At 42.5% G+C, this 23274-nt stretch overlaps 2 protein-coding genes across 2 annotated transcripts in view; one reads left to right on the forward strand and one right to left on the reverse strand.

Annotated features, from left to right (window-relative positions):
• Positions 1-8084: 8084 nt before the first annotated feature.
• Positions 8085-8900, forward strand: SMIM15 (small integral membrane protein 15). The gene is made up of 2 exons (XM_075411230.1): positions 8085-8285; positions 8649-8900. Exon 2 carries the CDS (start codon positions 8676-8678, stop codon positions 8898-8900), a length of 225 nt encoding a protein of 74 aa, XP_075267345.1. The 5' UTR covers positions 8085-8285; positions 8649-8675.
• Positions 8901-10977: 2077 nt separating this feature from the next.
• NDUFAF2 (NADH:ubiquinone oxidoreductase complex assembly factor 2) overlaps positions 10978-23274 on the reverse strand; it is a 69127-nt gene continuing 56830 nt past the window's right edge. Inside the window, exon 4 of the mRNA XM_075411231.1 lies at positions 10978-11535. Within this exon, the coding sequence (XP_075267346.1) occupies positions 11278-11535 (258 nt within the window). The 3' untranslated portion in view covers positions 10978-11277. The remainder of the gene's footprint in view (positions 11536-23274) is intronic.

A 23274-nucleotide genomic window follows, 5' to 3' on the forward strand; every position in this document is an offset into this window, starting at 1 on the left:
GAGGGCGACGTGCTGGTCTCCTCTCTCTGGTGACCAGCGATAGGACACAAGAAGATGGAATGAAGATGCCTTGGGGGCAGTTCAAACTGGGCATTAGGAAAAGGTTCTTCACTGACAGGGTGGTCGATCACTGGAACAGACTCTCCAGGGCAGTGGTCACGCCACCAAACCTGTGAGAGTTCAAGGAGCATCTGGATGATGCTTTTAGTCATATGGTTTAGTTTTAGGTAGTCCTGTGAGAAGCAAGGAGTTGGACTTGATGATCCTATGGGCCCCTTCCAACCTGAGATATTCTATGATTCCATGATTTAGCTGCCTATGGCTCAAGCTCAGCACTGGCTTCATGCAGCTCTGTGACCTTGAGTCAGAGGGCTGTGTAGAAAGAGGGAGTGGTGTGAAAAAAAGCTATGGGAAATGAGGTCTTGTCCACCTTCACTCTAGAGCTGCTTTCAACCTTGGGCTCCTGCTCTCAGTCTCTGCCTGAATTTTGTTGCAGGAATGCCTGTGGAATGTCCTTGGTCTTCTACGTTCCTGACTCTTGACTCTGATCCTGATCTGCTCACCTGACTTTCTGGCTTGATCTTGGACCAGTCTCATCATTATAGTCTTGCCTGGTGATCTGAACTGTTGGCTGAACCTTGCTACCATCACAAGGCCTGCTCTGCTCTTTGAACACAGCTACTGTAGGACTGTACCCCTGTCAGTGAGGCCACCGTCCTGCCTGCCTTGACCCCTGGCTGGCCCTCCCTTACAGAGTGGCCTGCCCATGCTACTTCCAGCCAAGCACGACCATGAACCTTTGGAGGGTACAGAATAAATTCCTATGCTAATTCTGTGGGTAGAGCTCTCAAAAAGCATGCATACAGGAAGCAATATTTCCACCTTTAAAAACACATCTAATCTCTTCATGCTGCAGATTTAACCCTGCAGGCAGCAACTGGGATCCCGCAGCCACTCACTTGCTCCTCCCCCCACCCCAGTGGGATGGGAAGGAGAATGGACAAAAAGTAAAACTTGTGGGTTGAGATAAAGACAGCTTAATAAGACAACAATGATAATAATAATAATAACAATAATAATAACAACAATAACATCATCAACATCAAAAATAAATAATAATATGCAAAACAAGCTAGATACAAGGCAATTTTTCTCACCAGCTGATGACCAATTGTGCAGCCAGTCCTTGAGCAGCAAACACGGAGCTCATGGATTTCGCAGAACTCACTCAGAGTGAGTTTTCACTCAGAAAAGGGGTTTCAAACTCATGGAAAAGATCGAATGCAGGGAAACGGGATTCCTGCCCCCCCAGCCAACCCCCCCATTCACAAATGGAGCATGCCGTCCACGGTAAGGGATATTTCCACCGGCCAGCTTGTGCTGCCTGCCTGGCTGTGCTCCCTCCCAGCTCTCTCACACCTGCTCATTAATGGAATGTAAGAAACTGGAAAAAGTCCTTGATTTCATAGCAACACCTGAAAACATCAATGTATTATCAGCATTCTTCTCATACTAAATCCAAAACACAACAGCTACTGGGAAGAAAATGAACTCTATCCCAGCTGAAACCAGGACACTTCTATAATGGCTTTCCTCTACCAAGAGAAAGGACAGTCAGGTGAGCGTTCAAACCTACTGCTGTGGCATGCCTTGGAATGGAGACACGGTTAAGGAAAAAGCACATGATTTTCTTGCTGGGATGAAACATCCCAATGGCAATTTTCAGTTGCCTGACATCAAGTGTCTGAGTTTTGCAAGCTACGCTACCAAGCTGCTTCTAAACAAATCAGATGTATGCTACTGTATTCAATGACAAAGTTACACAACTTCAGTTGGTTGTGTTTCCTAAGTGAAGCCTGCTCCAAGTGTATACTCCATATGTTTGAAACTTACGAGTGGACCTGGCATTGGCAAAGACAGGCAAGCTGACAGTTACCCAGACTGATATACTTGTCATTAACAATGTGAATTCAAGAACATATATTTATATGTTTTGCAAAACTGACCACTGTTGTTATGATAAAGGTAAATTTATGTCAGTGAGATATCACTGCTGTGAGGGCATTTCTAGGAGCATTATTTCCTATAATTTCAGGAAGAAAGAAATAAGTAAGAGTTCCATAGCAGTGTAGCATGTATCTTTTCTGATTGTCTTTTGAACATATGGTATCATTTAAACACGTGGTCCTGAAGTTGAGGTGTTTCAGATGACAAAATCAGCATCAAGACTGGCTGATGTTCAGATGTCCTAGTCTTGGCAATGTTCCTTCATGCTTGGTCATTCTGCTTTGGTAAGAATGAACTGGAAACTTTTACCCTGGTTTACCAGGAATCCTTGTGGTACCCTGTAAGAAGGAAATCAAAATCGCAAGAGCTACGAAAAGGAACTTTTGTTTAGGAAAATGTGTTACTTGAACTAGAATTTAGCAAGGACACTACATATTCCCCAACTATGTGATGAACAATTCAGAGCACTGAAACACTATACAGTACAATTATTATTACTGCAAGTATCAGGACCTCATTCTTACACCATGTGCAGAGCACAGTGATTCAGCTAAAGAGGTTCTTGCAGGAACTATCCTGGGACATTTGTTCGGTTCCAATTAGTGACAGTGTGCCGTGGTGAAACAGCTGGAACACTTAGTGAAGCAGTATCATTACCTCCCATAGCTCTTGGAAAGAAACTATAAAAACAATAGTTATGCTCAGCTCTTCTAGGAAATGTGATGCATTAGACAGAAGTATGGTTCTGGTTCTCTAGTTCTTCTCAGAACATGCCTAGTAAGTTTCTAACTTTGGAGTGTACATCAGTTAAGTTCTAAAAAGAATGTCATTTAAGACCTCATTGTCAAACAGTCACCTCAGTTTTGGCTTCTCTGCTAAAGAAGCCACAAAATGAACCTGCTTGTGCACAGTTTTGGGGATGCGTCTAGTTACCCACCACAAATACCAACTTCTAGTTAAGTTTTAGTAATGGAAAATAGGGTAAGACCACAAATAGAAGTATCAGAGCTGCACCAACCCATACACCCTGAATTGTGTTTAAAGGTTGTGTTTAAAACCATTACTTGCATACAGCTTTATAATAGACATAAATTGGTTGTTAAACTCAAGCTTCTACAAGATCAAGGAAAATCTGAACCCTAAAAGTTAAACTAATAGTCATGCTGGCACTGTGTCCCTTATTCAAGACAGTGAATAAATATTACCACCTACATACCCATAAGGACACAGATTTGGTTCACCGAAGGATACGCTGTTTGTTTGGGTCCCTTGCACTTCAATCTGGCATTTAAGTGAGGTGTGTCAGCCGGGAACACTGTCCTCAGTCCTCAGTGCCCTCTGCAGTCGGCGAGAGGGAACGGGCGGCTCCGGAGCTACCCGCACCACGACGAGCCCAAACCACTGCTCAGAGGCACCCGTCTTTCTCCACCGCCCCTCTCCACTGTTCCCGGGGGAGCAGACTTCTGGGGAGATGCCTAGAATTTTCAGAGTCAGCCCAGGCCTAGTGTCACAGCTGGCACATGATCCCATGATTTTCAGTTTCTTACCTGAACTGCTATGCTAAGCTAGCTCTGGGAAAACCTCCAAGAATTTATGAAGCTGTAATGATGATGATTTTTTTTCTCTCCTTCCCTTTAACATAACCCAAGAAAATCCACAAGCCAGTTAATACCCGTATCACCCGTGACCATTCAGAATACAGTAATGATCTAGGAGAAGAAAAGATCTCTTTAACAACTTCCATTTGTATCTTTGATAATTCTTTTCCCTTTTTGAACTGTAAGAAGACTTAAAATAGGAACAAATGAAGGACGGAGTAAGCCCTGACACACTCTAGTGCTTCAATTATATGATTCCTCACAAGGAAAAAAACATTGTAAAAACTATGCTATTGCATAAATGAGTCCACCTAGAGCACAGAAATGTTTGATCGTTCTTTAACTGAATATTTGATATGCATACTTCTATGACTTTTTTAAGATACAGAAGTGTGCAGCATGTTACTCGGCTGATGGGTCAGGCACTGTACCAACACACACTCTGTCCTTGAAAGTATATAGCAGCAAAACAATTTGTAAGGATGGTTTGACGTGAATTAAGTAGAGCAGCAGTACTACTCATTATTTTGACTGCTTTCGTCTCAGGTACTCAGACCTAGCTGTATTGAATGGTAGCCAAACTACAAATATATGGGGTTTTTCATGCAATTTACAGAATAAAGATATACTGCAGATCCACTTAAAGATAAAAGACCAATGTTTTTAAACAAAGATTTGTAGCAGAAAAATAATCCTTAATCCCCAGTGGTACAAAGATGTTTTGTTGGCTCAAGTAAAGCTATAAAAACTAGAATGTTTACTGGATGGCACATACTGTGGATATATCATACACTGTCAAAAAAGTGCCAATAAAGCTTTCTCAGCTTAGAGACCTTACAGGCTGGAGAAAAAAACAATAGTCCAATTACTTTTCAAAACTGTTCAAAAAACAACCATTGTGCAATGGCACAAGAATTCCACCTAGCTCTTCTAGAAACAGGGATAGTCAGCAGGTGGGGTACAACATGCCCAGGATGTTAATAAGATACATAAACATTACTGGAGAATTCATGCTGTACATAGAAAAAAAGTAGCTTCAAGGAACTAGTTTATCCTCAGGATTCACAAATTATAAAAGGGTAGTTAGAGATTACACTGCATGAAATATTTAGCAGCTTCCTTATGTGGAATGATTCTGGACCACTAATACATGTCAACAGATGTGAGTGAAATGAATACGTTTACTCAAAGCTTGTCTTCACCACTCACACTCAGACACTCATAGACTCTTCAGTCACTGTCGGCATGAGAAAGGCTTTGCTCTCATGCAAGTAACTCTCCCATTTTCCATCCCTGTATTACATTCTCAGGAGACTTCTCTGCATTGTATCTTACTTTATTAGTGCTGGATTTCTGGACCGCTGTTTCCATTCCTCTGCCCACTCCCTCTTTAAAAGTGTGACAATGGACGGTAATGCTTGTCCCCTCCAGCATGCTCTCATGAAATTCCATTGAAACAGAACTTTTAATGTTGTGCATAAATATGTTGTTATATCTACACATAAAAACTAACTAGTGATTTAATTTTATCAAAGTTGATGGTTTATAAATTCATACTGTATTATATTTTGATGCTGCTTCTGCCGCTGCTGCCATTGAGGTTACGTCGTTGCCAAAAAGCTTAACTCCATCCTAAGTAAAGTTCCTTCCTAGCCTAGATACCTGGAATGACATCTAGGTAAATCGTTATGACATTTAGTACGAATTGTGACTTTCACACTTCAAACAATGTGATCTTTCATCAGTGGATCCTCTCCCGCTCTTTCCTAAGCCCTCTAATTCTCTTACTCATCCACTTGCAACTGACAGATACAAAATTAAAGAGTGTCTGCCTTAAAATACACACAGGCATATACATAGCTCTAAATCCCAGAACAGAGTCATTTAAAGGAATTCGAGATGAGATGTAAAAGAAAGCGCAGATTTACGAAGTAGCAGTTAACTGCCAAAATTATAATTAACATAAACATACGCTTTATGTGGTCTTTTAAAGTATTCTGATCCTGTGCTAAGGATCGTGCCTCTTTGTTCAAGTAGTGAATTCTGGAATTTCTGTTTGCTCTTTGACTACTTAAAGTACAACAACTGAGTAACTCAGAAAATCAAAACAAGTACCCTGTGGCTTTGTGGTTGAAGTATTCTGATTTTGGTAGAATGCAAGCCCCAAATGAAGCCTTCCCATCGAGTAATAATCCTACAACATCTCTTCATTCCTAACACAGATGCACTGCAGCTTTCAGCCAAGGTTGTAGCCTGGGCTTCTCTTCTCTACCTAGCTGCCTACTGTCTCAAATCTGAAAGGAGCAGAACTATTATGCACGAGACCTCTACTACTTTGCCAATATAACTGGCCAACAACTTCAGAAGCTATCAAGATAAGAAGGTCACCAGAAATGGTAATTACATAAGATCTGTTTTCTTACTGAAGTTTATTAAAAATCCCTACTTTTTGTTTCTTCCCTGCCACAGTGAATCAAGCACTTTCCTTTTTAAATCCATATGGCAGAGAAAACCTAAAAAGACAGACAGATTAAGGCTATTACTATTTTGTGAAAGACTGGAACTGGAGATTAATTTTGCAGCAGGTCTAAAGATGGTGATATTAATCAGCTTGTATATAGCTGTTGACTAATTCAGCGCTTATTTTGGCATAAGTACCTGAATTCGACATCCACACATCAGAAATGTAACTGTGTCCCGTCTAGGCTGATATGCAATTTTACCAGAAATAGGCTACACTTATGTAACAGCCCATCTACTTTTAACTTATCCACATAGCATGCAAAAACATTTTATAATGAACCAACAGATACAACACCACAGAACGAATATCTAAGCTCCAACAAATTTAGGCTGTTATATTCTGCCAACATTTACAAATCACAGACCAAACAGGGACCTATAACCTCTCTAAGAGCATAAATGCTCATGTAAATGGCTGAGTATCACATGTACAGAGATACATATACAGATACCTACCAACGGTCTCAGGAGTCTGGGGAGGTGCCTGCCAACCATGTTCCCACTAGCCAGTGTCCCTGCTTGCCAGTGTTATTCCAATCTACCAGAAGGGCGTGAGGGAAGACCCAGGAGACTGCAGACCTGTTAGTCTAACCTCCGTTCCTGGAAAAATTATGGACACGATTATACTGGGTTCTGTTGAAAGAAGTTCAAAGAACAACGCAATTGTCAGGCACAGTCAATGTGGGTTCACAGAGAGAAAGTCCTGCTGAACTACTTTGATATCCTTCTATGATAAGGTCACCTGTCTAGTGAATAAAGCGAGGTGGTGGATGGAGCTTCTCTGGATTTTAGTGAGGCTTTTGATACTGTCCCTCACAGCATCCTTCTGGACAAGTTGTCCAGCCGTGGGATGAGCAGGCACACGGTGCACTGTGCGAAGAACCAGCTGGGCGGCAGGGCTCCAAGGGTTGTAGTGAAAGGGGCTACGTCTGGGTGGCGGCCGCTCACCAGCCCTGTTCCTTGGGGCTCAGTTCTAGGGCCAGCTCTGTCCAAATTATCGACAACCTGGATGCAGGAGTTGAATTCACCGCTAGCGAGTTTGCTGATGATACCAAACCGGGAGAAGGCTGTTGACTGTCCTGAGGGACAAGGTGCCTTGCAGAGGGATCTAGACAGATGGAGCACGGGGAAATAATTAACGGGACGAAATTTAACAAGAAGAAATGTCAGATTCTGCACTGAGGACAGAGTAACGCCGGGCACAAGTGTAAACTGGGAGAAGCTGGAGAGCAGCCCTGCAGAGAGGGTCCTGGGGGTGCTGGCTGGCAGCAGGCTCCACAGGAGTCAGCCGTGTGCCCTGGCAGCCCGGAGGGCAAATCGTGGCCTCGGGTGCATCAAGCACAGCACAACCGGCCGGTCAGGAGAGGTGACCGTCCCGCTGCGTTCAGCGCTGGTGCGGCCTCACCTGCCGTGCTGGGGGCAGTGCTGGGCCCCACTGTTTAAGAAGGATGTGCAGGATCTGGAATGCACCCAGAGGAGGGCAACAAAGCTGGGGAGAGGGCTGGAAGGCATGTCCTGTGAGGAGCGGCTGAAGACTCTGGGCTTGTCTAGTTTGGAGAGAAGGAGGCCGAGGGGCGACCTCGTTGCTCCCTGCAGCTTCCTGAGGGGGGGACGTGGAGAGGAGGGAGGTGCTGAGCTCTTCTCCCTGGGATCCAGCGATAGGATGCGTGAGAACGGTTCAAAGCTGTGCCAGGGGAGGTTCAGACTGGACATCAAGAAGCCCCTCACAGCGTGGAAAAGCCAGCCGGGTCCCTCGCCAGCGCTCGCTCCCCGCGCACGGCCTCACCCGCCAGCGCCGCGGCCCCGCCAGCGCCGCGGCCCCCGCCAGCTCCGCCGCTCCCCACCGGCCGCGGCCCCGCCAGCAGCCACACGAGGCGCTCGCCACTTCCGCGGTAAGCCCCGCCCCACGGGCGCGTGGACCCGTCTTCCTCCGCGCCCGGCTCGACGTGGGCGGGGCGAGGCGGGCGGCTGATTCCTGTTTCCGCTGGGCAGGCCGGCGCCCCTGCTCAGGGGCAGCGCCAGCGCGGAGCCGGGCGCCTTCCCCTCACGGCCCCCGGCCCGTCTCCTCTCTCCGCAGGGACCTCGGCGCCGCCGCCCTTCCGCCGCCCAGACAGCCCCGGAAGGTGCCCGCCGCGGCGCTGGGCCCCGCCGCCGCAGGTGAGGGCGGCCGTCAGGGGCCGAGGCGGGTGGGACCGGGCGGAGTCTCCGCCGTGGGGTGTGCGGGGGGCGGCTGCCCGGCTCCGGCCGAGCGGCCCCGGCCCCCCCGAGCCGGCCTGGACCTTGCGCCCTCCGCCCCCGGGCAGCTTTGCCGCCCGGCGTGCTGCCCCGGCGGGGCCCGGCGGTGGGGCTGGCGCGCGGTTCGCGTTACGCTGCCTTCCCCGTGTTGTGCGCTGCCTCCGGCAAAAACGCTCTCGCTTTCTCGCGATGGCAGATGACGACTGGCGTTAAAACGGTGATTCCTGTGTACGCGCGCTGTTATTTCTCGGAACACCCTGAGATTGTTTTCTTATTACTCCGTAGGGTTTTCCCGGTGGAGAAACAGAAAAAATGCTCGATATTAAGGCTTGGGCCGAGTACATCGTGGAGTGGGCTGCGAAGGACCCGTACGGCTTTCTTACCACGGTCATCTTGGCCCTTACACCGTTGTTCGTAATTAGCGCAGCGCTTTCATGGAAGCTTGCAAAAATGATTGAGGCCAGGGAGCGAGAGCAAAAGAAGAAACAAAAGCGCCAAGAGAATATTGCAAAAGCCAAACGAGCAAAGAAGGATTAAGGGGGGGGGGGGGGGGGGGGAGGCCTTTCTTGTGTAAAGAATCCACTTTTTTTAATGAAACACTTGTACATTTTGCGTTGTAACTGTCCTTTGATACTTGATCCAGTTATTTCTTGAAGTATGAAATTCAATCCCTTCAATGTATTTTTTCTCTGGAGATGATTTGTGTTAATTTACCCAAGTGGCACTTGTTACAATAATTAATGTACTACTTGTGTTCTAGGGCAGGTTGCTTTTCTAAATTCGCATGTTAGATTAAAAAACTAGTCTGTTGGGTGGCTCTGGAGGTAGGATTTTTTTTTCCTTAGCTAAGCAATGACTTAACAAGTGACTTAAAATTGTCTAATTATGGGGCAAACGTGAACGGTAAACTGGATTACAGAAGGGCTAGTTTCGGTATACCTGCAGCAGAGATAAGGCAGCTTCGGAGCGAGGTAGCAGCGTACCGCGCTCATCTCCTTTCGGGACGCTGCATACGGCCCTGCGGCTCATTCAGCTGCGGGGCGGCTGTAGTGTCTTCGATGGTGGGGCTTGTCTGCAGAAAGAACCTAACTTGGCTTTTCCTGTTTCCTCAACTACCAGCCACGAACAGCCTAAATTCATCTCAAACTCCAGGAACCTGACTGCTTGTTCTTACCCTCTTCATGTGTCTGAAACCACTCGTGTTCTACAAAATACACTACTGCATTGTCTGGCTTTCCCTAACAATCACCTGAATGCTCCACCTGTAACTAATCCGTTTCTGCCTTCAGAAATTTTTTATGCCTCAAAGAATAGCCATAAGTGGGGTGAGACCAAAGGCCCATGCAGCCCAGCAGGCCGTGTCCGAGAGCCTGGCAGCAGGCAGCCATGGCAGAGGTCAGGAGGACGATGTCCCCGCTGGTGACTGCGGCTCTTACTGTGTGCTAACCTTCTGGCTGCCTTCAATGCAGGACTGTCTGACCTTGGGGATCTTTGTGCTCATGGCCCTTGAAACTCTGCTTGCCTTCCAGGTTGCAAAATACTGGCATACTGGAAAAAGTCCAAGTGGGGTTTGTGTTGTAAATATGCCAAAATTATTTAAACTTAATCACAATTCATGTTTTTCTAACAGAAGTGATTCATTTCTCAAAGCCCAATTTTTATTAGTAGTCTGAAGAGCTTGTGGCAGTCATCAGGTTGTAGACTCGCTGTATTTCTAAACAGCAGCACAGAGCTGTGCTTTCTAGCAACTAGTCCTTCATCATGTTTAAAACCTTAATATAATGCCATTGTTCAAATGAGGAGACTTACAGAGTCGGCTGACACCAAGGGGGATTAGAAGGGGGGAGTCTAACTGAAATGACAAAGTAAATGTGAAGTATTGTTAATCCTCTTCCAATTTTGTTGGTCAAAGCAAACATTACTAGAATATGACATTTTGGCATTTTATAAATACATAGGATTGTCTCCACTGTTTTGTCTCAAGTGTCAAATGTGTATGTGTTCCACCTTTGATACCTACATAGCTTAAAACACATGGAGCAGAAGTGATAAAGGATGCGCTGCATAAATAAATTTGATACTTTTTTGAAAAAATTGTGTGGTCTTTATTTTGACTTTTAAGTTCTCAGACATCGCTATGGCAAAATAGATCTAGTCATTTAGGGAAGTCCCCCCACACACACCAGCGTTAAAAACTAAATTTTTTTTTTTTTAAATCCCAAACCCTGTATTATTTTACAGCAGCTTTACCAAGTGCTTTTAACCTCTGTCATAGTGGTTAGATGTAGTTTAACTCAGCCTGATTTTATATGTTTACTGCTGGCTGCAAATCAAACTTTAATCACATATGTTAATTCTTTTCTTAAATTTTAAGTTACCAGAATGTCTCTAATACAGTGCATAGTCAGTGTAGTGTCACAGTGATTTCTGTTAACAAAATCAACTTTTCCATCCACTTGCCAGAGGAGAGCACACTGGCACTGCCAAGGGAGTCAACAAACGTTCTGAAGAACTATCTTAAATTTTCCCAAACCTAGGCATGCGTTTTAAGTGTACTGATTAACTAAAATTTATTACATCAAAAAAGAATTTTAAAAATAAATGAGTCTTCAAGGCAAAAACAATTTAGAATTATTTAATAAAATCAAGTTAGCTAGAAAAACTTCTACCTAGGATTTCACGAGTAACTGATGAACAGCAACTGTCAAAAACAAAGGTAGCAACACACCCTGTTTTTCACCAGACCCAAATCTTTTACAGTAGTTTGTCACGATTAAGCTTATTTGAGCAGTTCTGCAAAAATAAATGAAACTGCTTTAATATTACTTTATTGCATGCTCACTTATATATAACAGCTGTTTATGTTGTCTCTTAAAGTATTTATCCATTAGCAGTATCTGTACATTACAATTGTTTATTTGTTATGACTACTGCCACTGCCTGGCGGCATCCAGGAGCCCGGCTGGAAGGTACTCGCAGTGCTTGTCGGGTCCTGCGACGGCTCGCTCTTTCCATAGTAAGGGGCTGACGCGTGGCCTTTAACATGAGTGCGAACTGGTTCAGCAACAAGTCCTTCCTTGTATTCCTTGGCCTGAAGCAGCTTGTCCTTTTCGGATGCATCTTTGATTTTCTGTTTCATTTCTTCTCTATAATTTTCATTCTGAAGAATCTCCTGTCAACAGAGTAGAAAGATAATTAGATAAATCAGAAGTAAATGCAACACACCATGTTGAATCAAAAAGGAAAAGAAATTAAGTAACAATCATCAACAAATGTGAATATCCATTAAAAATAAGGCTACCTTTTACATTGTTTCCTATGTAGGACTTGCTACTATATAGCTATTTGTCCCTTGGCATTTCTTCTTGTACCTCACCACGCCTATGGCCCCAGTTGTCTGTGCCCCAGGGTGCAGTTCTGGGAGACACAGATGGGCAACCCTGACTCTGCTAGTACATAGGCCGAAGCCATGCAAGATTAATAAATAAAGTAGTAGTAACAACCGAAAAAAATCTAGGACAGAACTGAAAGTACTGAGATGGTACCAGCAACTGGGAAGAAGAAACACAGGGGTGGGGAGGGGGGGATGAAAATCACAGGGCAACCCTGCCCCAGAGACTCGGCAGATGTCTCAGTGAGGCCAAGGACCACCACGGCCCAGGAAGCCAGGGAGTCCCACGCATCCACACTCGGGGTGTGACTGCCTGGCCGGCGAAGGGCAGCCGGGTACCACGGTGAGGATGCCAAGCGCAACGCGGCCTAGGCGAGCCGCGCATTAACTCCATCGTCTGCAAGGTCTGTTAGCGGAAATAAATGCACTGCCCTCATAAAAGGGTGTAAAATCACACCTACTGCTTCTGCACAGGTAAAAAATTCAAAAAGTGATCCGGTTTTTGAGGTTTACCTCCACCCCAATAAACTGAAGCAACTGTCTGATGCATGATCGTACTGCGAGGCCAAAAACCCCACCCAGGACGTGTGTTCAGAGAAGGCTCGTACAACTTGCTGATTCAACTCCGTGAAGCTCTGTGCTGAAACGTGGTTGGGTACAGGTTAAAGCTGGAAATTCACTAACAAAGATGACCTCGACTGGGACTTGGCTGCTTCCACTGAGATGCTGAGGCTATCAACTGAAGCAAGTGCAATTACTGGCTTGTCCGCAGGTACAATAGAAAAACAGCTGTTAGCAGACCTTGCCATGTTGTTCAGAGGAAAACACAAAGAACTCCCAAAGTAAACACAAAGAAAAAAGCCATGAACAATACTGAAGTGTGGTTTTTATCTGCTAGCATGTGTTTCCTATTAGAAGGGTGATTTGCAATTTCTGCTAATAAGACTTCTCTGTGCTTTTGTTAGGGCAGACAGTGAAGAGCATTAGATATAAAAGCAAAAAAAGGGATATGAATTTTTATAACACTTTGAACCCAAATACAACTTAACTGTAATCAACACCATGTAATGAGGAAGCTGCTAATGGCCACATTTAGACTGGGATACAGAAGGAAAAAGGCTGAACAGCTTTCTCTGGTTTACAAGTATACGGAAGAGCTAAGGCGAAACTAGACCAGTACATTTCTCTTGGAGTACAAGCCCATGGCATTATTTCAGGAATGGGATTAAAATACATGTGATACTGTCAAGAGCTGACATACCAATTACGTGAATATTTAAGAACATTTAAAAAGGCAGTGTTTAAAGAAAACCTTAACTTAGAGATATCATGAAAACTAATACCTTTTTTTGAGTTCTTAATCGCCTCTATACTTAAATTTGCAGATGCACAGAGCAGAGGCAGAACACTCCACATAGCTATATAGCATGAAAATACATAAGCAGCACACAAAGGACTTTGCAAACTGAAAGCAGGGAGGAAGAAAATTCTCCCATACTCAAATAAAAACATTGCCAAGTGTAACAAGGTCGAATTTTCAACAGTCAGTATAGCAAAACCTCATTATAACACCTCTCAATTCCGTCCTTGTTTACCACGTGCCTGTGTAAATCTACCATGACCTTACTGATTTCAAGGGGATTATTCCTATGGTGCTTGTATTACCCCGCTACTAAGAAAGACAGTCAGATACCTCTTGTGAGATCTGAAGATGGCATTATAGTCTCTGCTAAAACAGCATGAAATTATTTATTAAAATACAAATGTAACTCACTTACTGTGAACAGGTACTCACTAACATCAAACCTTTTCCCGTGATTACTTTAACAAAGTTATCTTAGTCAGGTAATAGCAGCTGTAACAAATGCTCCAAGTCCATTTTAAATGTTGATGTATCATTGTCATCTGGTTTTCAGACTCTAGCAAGGCTTTTCTAATCAGCTTTCACTGGCCAAAGTATAGTTGTGATCTAGTAAAACAACCACACTGATCTTGATAAAAGCATGAAGAATGATCCTCATTAGCAAACACAGAAAAAAAAATACTGCAGTGACTTGCTCAGAATCTTCTACACAATCCACACCAGGACAAAAATTTTTCAAGCTTAAAGTATCTGTATGCATCCATTTTGTGCATTAAATCCATGCCACTAAAATGTACACTGAAATCAGGGTTCCTGTGCCCAAACTGAAGAAAATGTGAATCAGGAATCTTGTGTCAATGGGCATGTTAGAAAAATTGGGTCAAATAAGCATGAACATCCTGCCCTTTGATACCGGCAAGTCTGTTTTGTGGAATTCTCTCACAGGCACTGAGTCCTTCCTGTTTCTAATTCTATCACCAGCAAACACTCCATTCTCAGTTCTCACTAGAACATATACTTTTTTTAAAAAAAAAATCCATCGTGATTGTATTTCTAAATACTGTTGGTAAAATTACCGTAGCCACTGCAGTTTGAAGTTGTTATGAGACCAAAGTCTCCCTGCCATTACAGGCATTTAAATAAAAAATGCAAGTGGTTCCAAATTTGAATAATCAACTTGGTTCAAAATGCAACTATTGCATAGATACTTATAGAAGGAATTCTCCTTAAACACACTAGAAATGTGCATAATCTTTACACTACGCAATCTTCCAAATCTGGCTTCAGTTTATCTGCACGGCTCAGTACAATTAAATACAGTGAGTGTTGGTTGGTAAGGTTCCTACCCAGACAACCTCCTGGCTCTGCAGGGCTTCCTATGCCCTGCTGAACAGCGGTAGAGAAGCCGACATCTGCAGGGCTCTTGCACCCATGACAAGTAGTCTGTAAATCTGCACAGTGCCACAGGCTCTTCCAACTCACCTGCACACAGCCACTTCGTGTGACTTTGAGGCTCCATTGCCGCCCAGCCCTTCACTGTTTGATATACTGTAAAACGTGACCGGCAGATAAATGTTTTGTTGTTTTTTTTTGTTAAATTACTTTTGCAGATTTGGAACATTTATCTTCTCTCCTCCTCCAAGACGAATTGAAATATTTTATAAAATGGCTAGCTTCACTATAAACTGCCCTTCAAAACACACCATTTAAGTTTTCTGGTGAAATACGAGAATGTGAACATGTAATGTGCTCTGACCTTTAGTGGAAATACAAAATCATTCTACCCAACACAGAGATCACAGTATCTACCAGGTAACTGCAGTTTTCTGAGGGTTAGCTTGTTCTTCCAACACTCTCTTTATACAAATAAATTATTTAAGTCCTTTGAACCTGCAGTTCTCCAGAGGCACATGGCATCTAAGAGGTATCAGAAATGTCCAAAATAACTTTTCTTATTAGAGAAATCTAAGGATTTGGATAATGCTGCAAAGCTAAAAGACGAAAAATGCCCGAAGACATCCAGCCATGTTTTATACCAGTTAAAATCCATACATGTAGATGTTCACCTTGAAATGCATCAGCTTCCAGCATTTGGAACAAGGTACATACGATGTGGTGAGAACTAGGTCCAACTACATGTTCTACAGTTCAGTTTTAGGTGGAATGTAAAAGAAGGCATTTTACTCACTGCAGGCAACTACTTATCCAGCTTTGGCAATTACTGTAAACTCTATGAGGTTTTTAATCCTTCCAACGATTGGAGCTACACACCTTCCCTCCTCAGAAAGGCAGGGTTTAAGAAAGTGATCTTTAAGGTTTTATTGAAGAATCTAGCATTATTATTAAGGAAATGCCAAAGTGATCCCATGTGGAGTTTCAGGCAGCTGCTTTTCCTCCAGAAACTGACCATTTCTACATATTCTGACATCTTAGTAGTGGTAACAGCTGCATGAACAAAGAATGAAAGACGGCCTGCTCGTGGGGGAAATGCAGTCCAAGGCTTGTGCAGTCTTCCAAGTGTGTTGCTGCAAAAGGGATCAGGCTGTATTTCATGCCACTCATGAAATTTACACTTTTCCTGCAAACAACATTTTTGTTTAAAGCTCTCACTTAACTCTGGCAGCTTAGAAGTATCACCAAGCGTCCTCTGTTGCCTGGAAACCATATGCACCTCTACCCCACACAAGGAAAAAAAATCCACAAGTTTGTCTCTAGTCAAAGGACTTTCAGTGCCTGCCAGGCTCTACTGGAAGACCTGCTTTGCAGGCTGAAGGTTTGGAATGGAGTGGTCTTTCACTCTTAAAGGAGCTCATACTGTCACTGCTTTTCCTATTCTGAATAATCTAGCAGCCTTACAGAATAAATAAAATTAGTTCCTCCTGGTAGGAAAACATCTTAAATACAAAAGAGGTTTCTCTAGACTTCATAGAATCATTGAAAGGTTTGGTTTGGAAGGAACCTCACAGATCATCCAGTTCCACCCGTCAGCCATGGGCAGAGACACCTTCCACCAGACCAGAGTGCTCAAAGCCCCATCCAGCCTGGCCTTGAATGCTGCCAGGGAGGGGGCAGCCACAGCTTCTCTGGGCAGCCCGTGCCAGTGCCTCACCATCCTCACAGTAAAGAAGGGTTTTCTTATATCTAATCTAAATGTGCCTCTTTCTGTTTGAAGACATTATCCCTTCTGCTATCACACCCTTGCTGATAAAAAGTCCCTCTCCAGCTCTCCTGTAGGCCCCCTTTAAGCACTGAAAGGCTACAATCAGGTCTCCCTGGAGCCTTCTCTTTTCCAGGCTGAACAGCCCCAAGTCTCACACTTTCCTCACAGGAGAGGTGCTCCAGCACTTGGATCATTTTTGTGGCCCTCCTCTGGACCTGCTCCAACAGGTCCATGTCTTTCCTGTGCTGAGGGATCCAGATCTTAGCAAGCTTAGACCTGCTTCAGCTGGTGTCTTGCTCAGTAGTGACCACCCTTTGCTGAACACTTCTTGCCAGTCTTCTCCACAGGCAACTACCTGTGCTTCACCCTTTCTACCCTGCGGCACCTCCCGATCCCCACAATCACTGGAATGCCTCCTCCCCTTCCTCTCACTTCCATGCTCCTTCCTTCTCAGTCCCCAAGCCAGCCATCAGTTACAACACCAGTTGCCTGTCATGGAGCATTTTCAACCTCCTGAAGGCAAAGGGCAACCCACAGCTGTGAACAAGTAGCTCTAGGGATGCAGGTGGCTAGACACACAGGACCAGTGTGACAATGCCCAAGAGGGATTGTTTAAAGGCTGTTTTAACAGACTGGTACTTGTCTTGGTTTTGTTCTTTCCAGACGATTTTCTAAAATCAGTATTCCCAAACCTATGAATACAATGGTTTCATGTATTAGTAATTTTGAGCAAGACGTCACATTTCATTTTAGATGGGTTTGTATTTTGATTAAATTAAAAACAGCTTCTTTACATTGTCTTAGAAACTACTCCAGCTTCCTAAGTTAATTACGTATGTTGAAATACTCCTGTTTCTCTTGATTTGAATAGAGTTAGCCAACTATTATCTGATGCCAGAACTGAGAAACATCTGGACAGATTAATGTTCTTTGTTTGAACTGTACAGACACTATATATTCATAGAATACTTGCATTTTGGTGTCTGGTTTGAATATTTTCTGTTTAATCATGAATGAACTTGAAATTTGAACTCTGCCTGTTAAAAATTCATACATAAAAGTTGGCAAAAATTTTTAAAATGACAAATGGAAAGGAAAAAATCTGTTTTGGAACAGTGTTAAAAAAGTTGATTGTTACGAGACAATTTAACATGTTAGAATTATTTCTTCACTGACAAATTAACTGAAAGTCCAGCAAAGTACTAGAAGTTTTTCTGTGATTCTGTCAGTCTGCTCTAGGTGAACCTGCTAGCAGAGGAGTTGGACTAGATGACCTCCAGAGGCCCTTTCCAACCCCTACCGTTCTGTGATTCTGTGAAGTTAAGCCAATTCACCTGTTTTTACAATATCGTCAAACTGGTTAACTAAACTCCGTCTTCCAGTTCAACAAGTTAAATAGGCAAGAATAAATAACTGGATATTACATCACATTTCAAGAGTAGGAGGCAGAGAGAGGACCTCGTCACTGGGAAGAACCAAATGTTCTGATCCAGGGCAGGTCCTGTTAACTCAGCAACTGAGCATGAGCTCAGCAGTGGCAGGCTGGGAGTAAGAAATAATGTGGCAAATGAAGGGCTGTGTCAGTGCATGGCAAAAAACCAGAAGAGCAGTTGGAATTAGAAAGGCATATCTGGCTTTGCTGAAATACTTATTTAAACCAAACACTGAGCCAACTGACTGCTAATTGTGTAAAGAAAATACGTACTAAATATCCTTGGTCAATCAACATTCAACATTAGTCAAACCAGTGTAAGATTTGCTTTATTCAGGTTTAGTTTTTGAGCAAATCTCTGTTAAGTTGCAGTCTTAAAATATGGACTGTGTTCTGTGCACTCCATGTGATTTTTTAGAGGGATGCACCCTGCATAATTCAAAAGTAAACTGGTCTACATGATCTTTGTTGGATACATAACAATTCATGGCATCTCTCATTGTCTAGGCTTTGCAGAACAGCTTTTTTTGACCTTCGAACATAAATCAGGCAAACTATCCAAACAAATTAGTAAACTAACATAGCTGCTGTTTTAGATTGCTTGCAACCTGCAAGAACCCCTTAAACATAAGCAGATACAGAAACGGAGCTCTAATGGTTCCACAGGTTTCTGAAACAGGAAACTGATTCCCACTCCGGTGTAAGGGAAAGGTAACTCCTTAGCATCATCTAGCTAAAGGCTGTTTGTGTGTATTGGATTCCTAATCCTGTAAATGAGAGGTGCATTAATTCTTCGGAATCAATCAGTAACAGCACAAAAATTGCAATTAAGTTTTAAAGCACTCCACAATTAATATGTGTTAAACCAATATATTGATTACAAATATATGCTTTGGTGACAGCCCGATATTTAGTTTTAAATGCAGTGCTAATACCACATTTACTACCAAGATAAATCAGTTAAATTCTAATTCTAACTCACAGCAATTCTTGTTTAAATCAAACCTACAGAGAAGCAATGTTAACTATTACTAAATTACTATATCACTACTTCTGAGCTACAGAATCTCTGGCATGAGCTGACACAGTCTCTAGGACACCACAGTGTAGCACGCATGTGTTCGGCAAGAACACGTAATGAGAGGCAAAAGGAAGAGAAAAGGCACGGACACCGGAACACAAAGCATGTCAGGAACACATGGCGTCAGAAGGGGTTTGTGCCTCAATTCTTTTTATAATACTGCAAAGATTTTTGTCAAGAACTACATATACTTTCAAGATCAGATATGAAACTGTGTAGAAGCAGCAAAAATCACAAACTAGCCTGGCACCACTGCACTCTGCCCTGAATAAAGGGCAATGTATAGCCTTGATGCCCACAGAGCAAACAAGGAACTGTAGCTGTGACTCAGTCCTGGTTTGGTCTTTGCTTTCCCCTTACTCTACATACGATGTCATCTGTACCAGCCCTTTTCCTGGTACATGTTACTTCTCCCTCCACCCCCGTTCAGCTGTGCTGACAGTGAATTAGGAGACAGAGCCAATGCTCCATGCACTCCCTCCCACATGGAGAGGAGTAGCAGAGCATCAGCAGCTCTCTCCCCTGCAGCCTTGGGATCTGCAGCACAGACAAACTGGAAGTAAGGGACAAATTGGTGCCATCATACCCTGCTGTGGAGGCTGACAAGCAGCTATGTTTCAAAACTGCGGAGAAAGCGAATAGCACGGAAAAACTCTAAAAGATTATGGCTTCTTCAAGCTCTCAATTTTTTAATTTTTTTTTTTTCTACTGACTTCTCTGACCACTCCCTTCTATTTAGACCTTTGTAGCTCAGCCTTTTATACTGTCAAATTTTACTGCCCCATCACACCATGTAATAATCCTCCCTGGAATTATGCACAAATTATTATGCAAAATGCTATTTAGTGGAAGTCAAGTAATTTGAATGTCGCAAATTTTCAATCCTGGTTGTGATCCTGGGCAACAATGGTGAAATATATTTTGCTCAGAGAGCTGTTTATCCCCGTGCTTTTTTGAATACCATTTCCCAGAACTGTAAATCATATTCTGAAGCTTTTAGTAGCTTCGGGAGTAAAATACTCATTTGCTAAGCCCTATTCTCTATGCAAGAATGTACAATCTCCACATCAGAGTTCTCATTTTAAAACTTCTCAACCGAAGCATGTGAAAGAAGATAGAAGCAAAACTGTAATGCGGAATCCTAACACTGTCAAAAAAAGAATTTTCCTAAACTGCATCCCATTCTAGTTAAATGATGGTGAATTCTGTGTAAACTAATCTCCATGACTAAAGCTCGTTTTGATCATACCATTTTTCTCACATAAATAGTACTTATGATCAAATAAATGATAAAAGTGGGTATGCATTGTGGCAACCAAATAGAATGTAATTTCAATGTAATTATTCGGGGGGAGGAGGAGGGAGAAAAAAAATCATTGAAATGTGATGCTTATTACAACTCACTGAAGTACATTTTTCCTCCCCTGACAAGGAGGTTGTCAAAACAGATAATTATGGAAATGCTAGAAATAGTTTGAAAGAAGACAGGAGCTGTCACAAAAAGTTTCTTTTTTTTAACATTTCACCTTATATCCAACTGTGCAATTCAGAAGCCACTGAGTTTTGTTACTGTATAACAAGTACATAATGAATGAGAAAAGCAGTCATTTACTGTGGCTTTCCATTTCAAACTATTTTCAGGCTCTTGACACTAATTAAAGGAACACACAACTCTGCTTTACTTCCCGTGAAATATTAACATACATACCCATGCATACAAAACAACTGTCAGGTTTCACTTCAGACTGAGAATACTTGTAGCTATGCAGTCCTGTGTGCGCTGGAGAGGAAGGAGCACCTCGCTTAATAGCGAAGTGACTTCTAGCACAAAGGTCTGTGTTTGAAGAGTCGCGCTACTATAGGTACACGTGGCAACTGCACAATATCACATTGGCAGGTTCAGAGACAAACCACATTTCTCTCCATAGCAGTTTCTCTAGGCATTGCCATGAGAACCTTCTCTGGTTTTTCCTCATGCATTTTCTGGCACCCCAAGACAGCCCGTAACTTGATTTCTACCTCCATTCTACAGACAAGTCCATAAACTATGCCAAGTACTCAGAAACTCTTGAACTTCAGGACACTGTCAGAAGTACTGCGTAGCTACAAGGTCTGTTATGGGAAAAAATAAGGGTTAGATTTCCAAGTACATTCAGGTACCTCATGTTACAGACAGCAGGATTCTTTAAAAGCCCCTACAAATCTGATGGCCTCTGAAATCAGAAACACTACTGAAATCAAATGAAAGTTTGGCACAGAAAAGCTTAAAAACTCACTATATGCCTGATATTTTTAGGGTCTGCTACATCCTTAAAAATATGCTGCCTAGTTTCTTCCAGGTTTAGAAGCTGAAGACTCCAGGTGTCTCAGACACAAGATACCTAAAACAATTCTGATGTGATCCCATTATCTGTGTGGAGTAAAACCTGGTTGTTACATACACACTGACCATGTAAAGATGAGAGACAGACAGAGAGGTAGACACTGTATTGAAACAGGCACCATACCTAAAGCTTGCAAGTATCTTATGCATCCAGCCACTATCTCAATTAGGAACTGCAATAACATAAAATAACAATTTCTTTCCTTAGTATTTTCAATACGTTCACATAATGCTATCTCAAATTTTAAATAAAGCTTTTTTTTTTTTAAAGGGAACATGACTCAGAATGAAAACAGGAGATGTGGAATGCAGCAAAGCTTGTGAATGCCATGCAAAGTTGCCTATCAACCAAGTGCTGAGAAGTCTTGAGAAGTTCTTACCAGCAGAACTTCACTTGAAATTCACGAAGGTGCATAAAAAGAGTGAGACATACCCATGGTGGTCCTACAGGTGTTACATTAACATCTTTTAAATTAGCGAGTTCCACTTTGGTGATGGGATAGCAACATAAGCCCAAAAAAAGGAGTCCTAAAGAGAAAGATTTTCCCCCTGCCTCCCAAGAGCATTTTTTCTTTCCTTTGCAACTGAGATGTGAAAAATCCAAAATACAAAGACACCATGTTTTAAATTGGGAGTGAAATCTGCAGCCATAAGGAAAACTGGGAGGTAGGAGTGTATGCAAGAGAGCATATTTACATTTACCTTACAACCTAGTTGATGAGCCATCCTGAAAGCAGACTACGGCTCGAAGAATGGAAGGGCATAGCCTCTTAAAGAAATAATTTGTATAGATGGAACATCACTCCTATAAAACAATTGCTATATCCCAAGACAACTTTTATTAAGAAGTACCAACAACATTAATGCTTAGCAGGTAAACTAATTTGCACATAAAGCGATAAATTATTAAATCTGCTTCCACAAAATAGCATTTCGTGAAAAATATTTTGATATTTGTAGCATTTAAAACATTTTCATTAATTTCAAACTGTAAGCTCTGTAGACAAGGACACATTTCCTATTTCCCCAAAAACATGCTACATACATCTAGTTTCCTATATACATAACAAAGAAATTTAATAATTACTTAATTATTCATCACTTGTTAAATTGGTTAAAATACAATTTACAGCGGCACAAGGATAAAGGTAACAACAAATTTTCCTCAGCCAACCATATTTGACCATACTCAATGTACATAAAGGGACAGATCACAGAAGCTATATTAATGTAATGCAAAAATATATGCATAAAAGCTCAGATTCTCACCTGTTATAAAGCAGTATGTGTGTATGTATGTGTATGCACACATGCATGCTTACACTGGGTGCAGATATGATCCAAAATTCTCTATCAAGATGGACTCCCTGATTACCACAGGAACAGAATATGTTTAAGCGCAAGATAAGAAACAACTCGATCTGCATTCATTTGCAGTTGTCACCCTCACCATAATTGAGCTGAGAATGAGACCTGGCATATTTCAAGCAGTAATAAAATCAAAAGGAAACCAACTGTCTCCAGTATCCTCGTGGACGGCTTTTAAAACCCAAGGCTTCCAACCACTAACATGCCTTACGTAACTGGTCAGATTAGAAATAACCAATGCAGTGAGCAGCATTCTTGGGTTGTGACTAGCCCAGTACATAGAATTCTAAGTGACTTCCTCCAAAAACAGGGAAAGAGTGGTAGGGGTGCAGGGAGGAAAGAATCCGTTAAGTGTATGAAACACCTAACACTGAATAAGTTGTCTTAATGAGTCACTGGAGTATTCTACCGTAAAAAAAAGATAGTCTAAAGAAAAAGAGATGTAAAGCAATTTCTTCTGTGGGAAAATGAAAGCTTTATAATGGAAACAAAAAAAGATCAGTTAGATGTTTGTGGAAGAAAGAATGGCCTGAACCCAAAACATTATCAAGTCTTAAGAACACTGTCAACAGACTTCGCTGGTGTCATCACTTAGCTACCTTGACCAGTCCAAGCAAGTACAACTCGCAATCATTCTCACTGAAGTGACAGACACGACATGACGATTATGAATGACATTTTGCTGGCCTATAGTATTCACCAAACCATTGGTTCCCAAAACGTAGTCATCAGT

Source organism: Opisthocomus hoazin, chromosome Z, assembly GCF_030867145.1.
Source record: "Opisthocomus hoazin isolate bOpiHoa1 chromosome Z, bOpiHoa1.hap1, whole genome shotgun sequence".
NCBI classification, from domain to species: Eukaryota; Metazoa; Chordata; class Aves; order Opisthocomiformes; family Opisthocomidae; genus Opisthocomus; species Opisthocomus hoazin.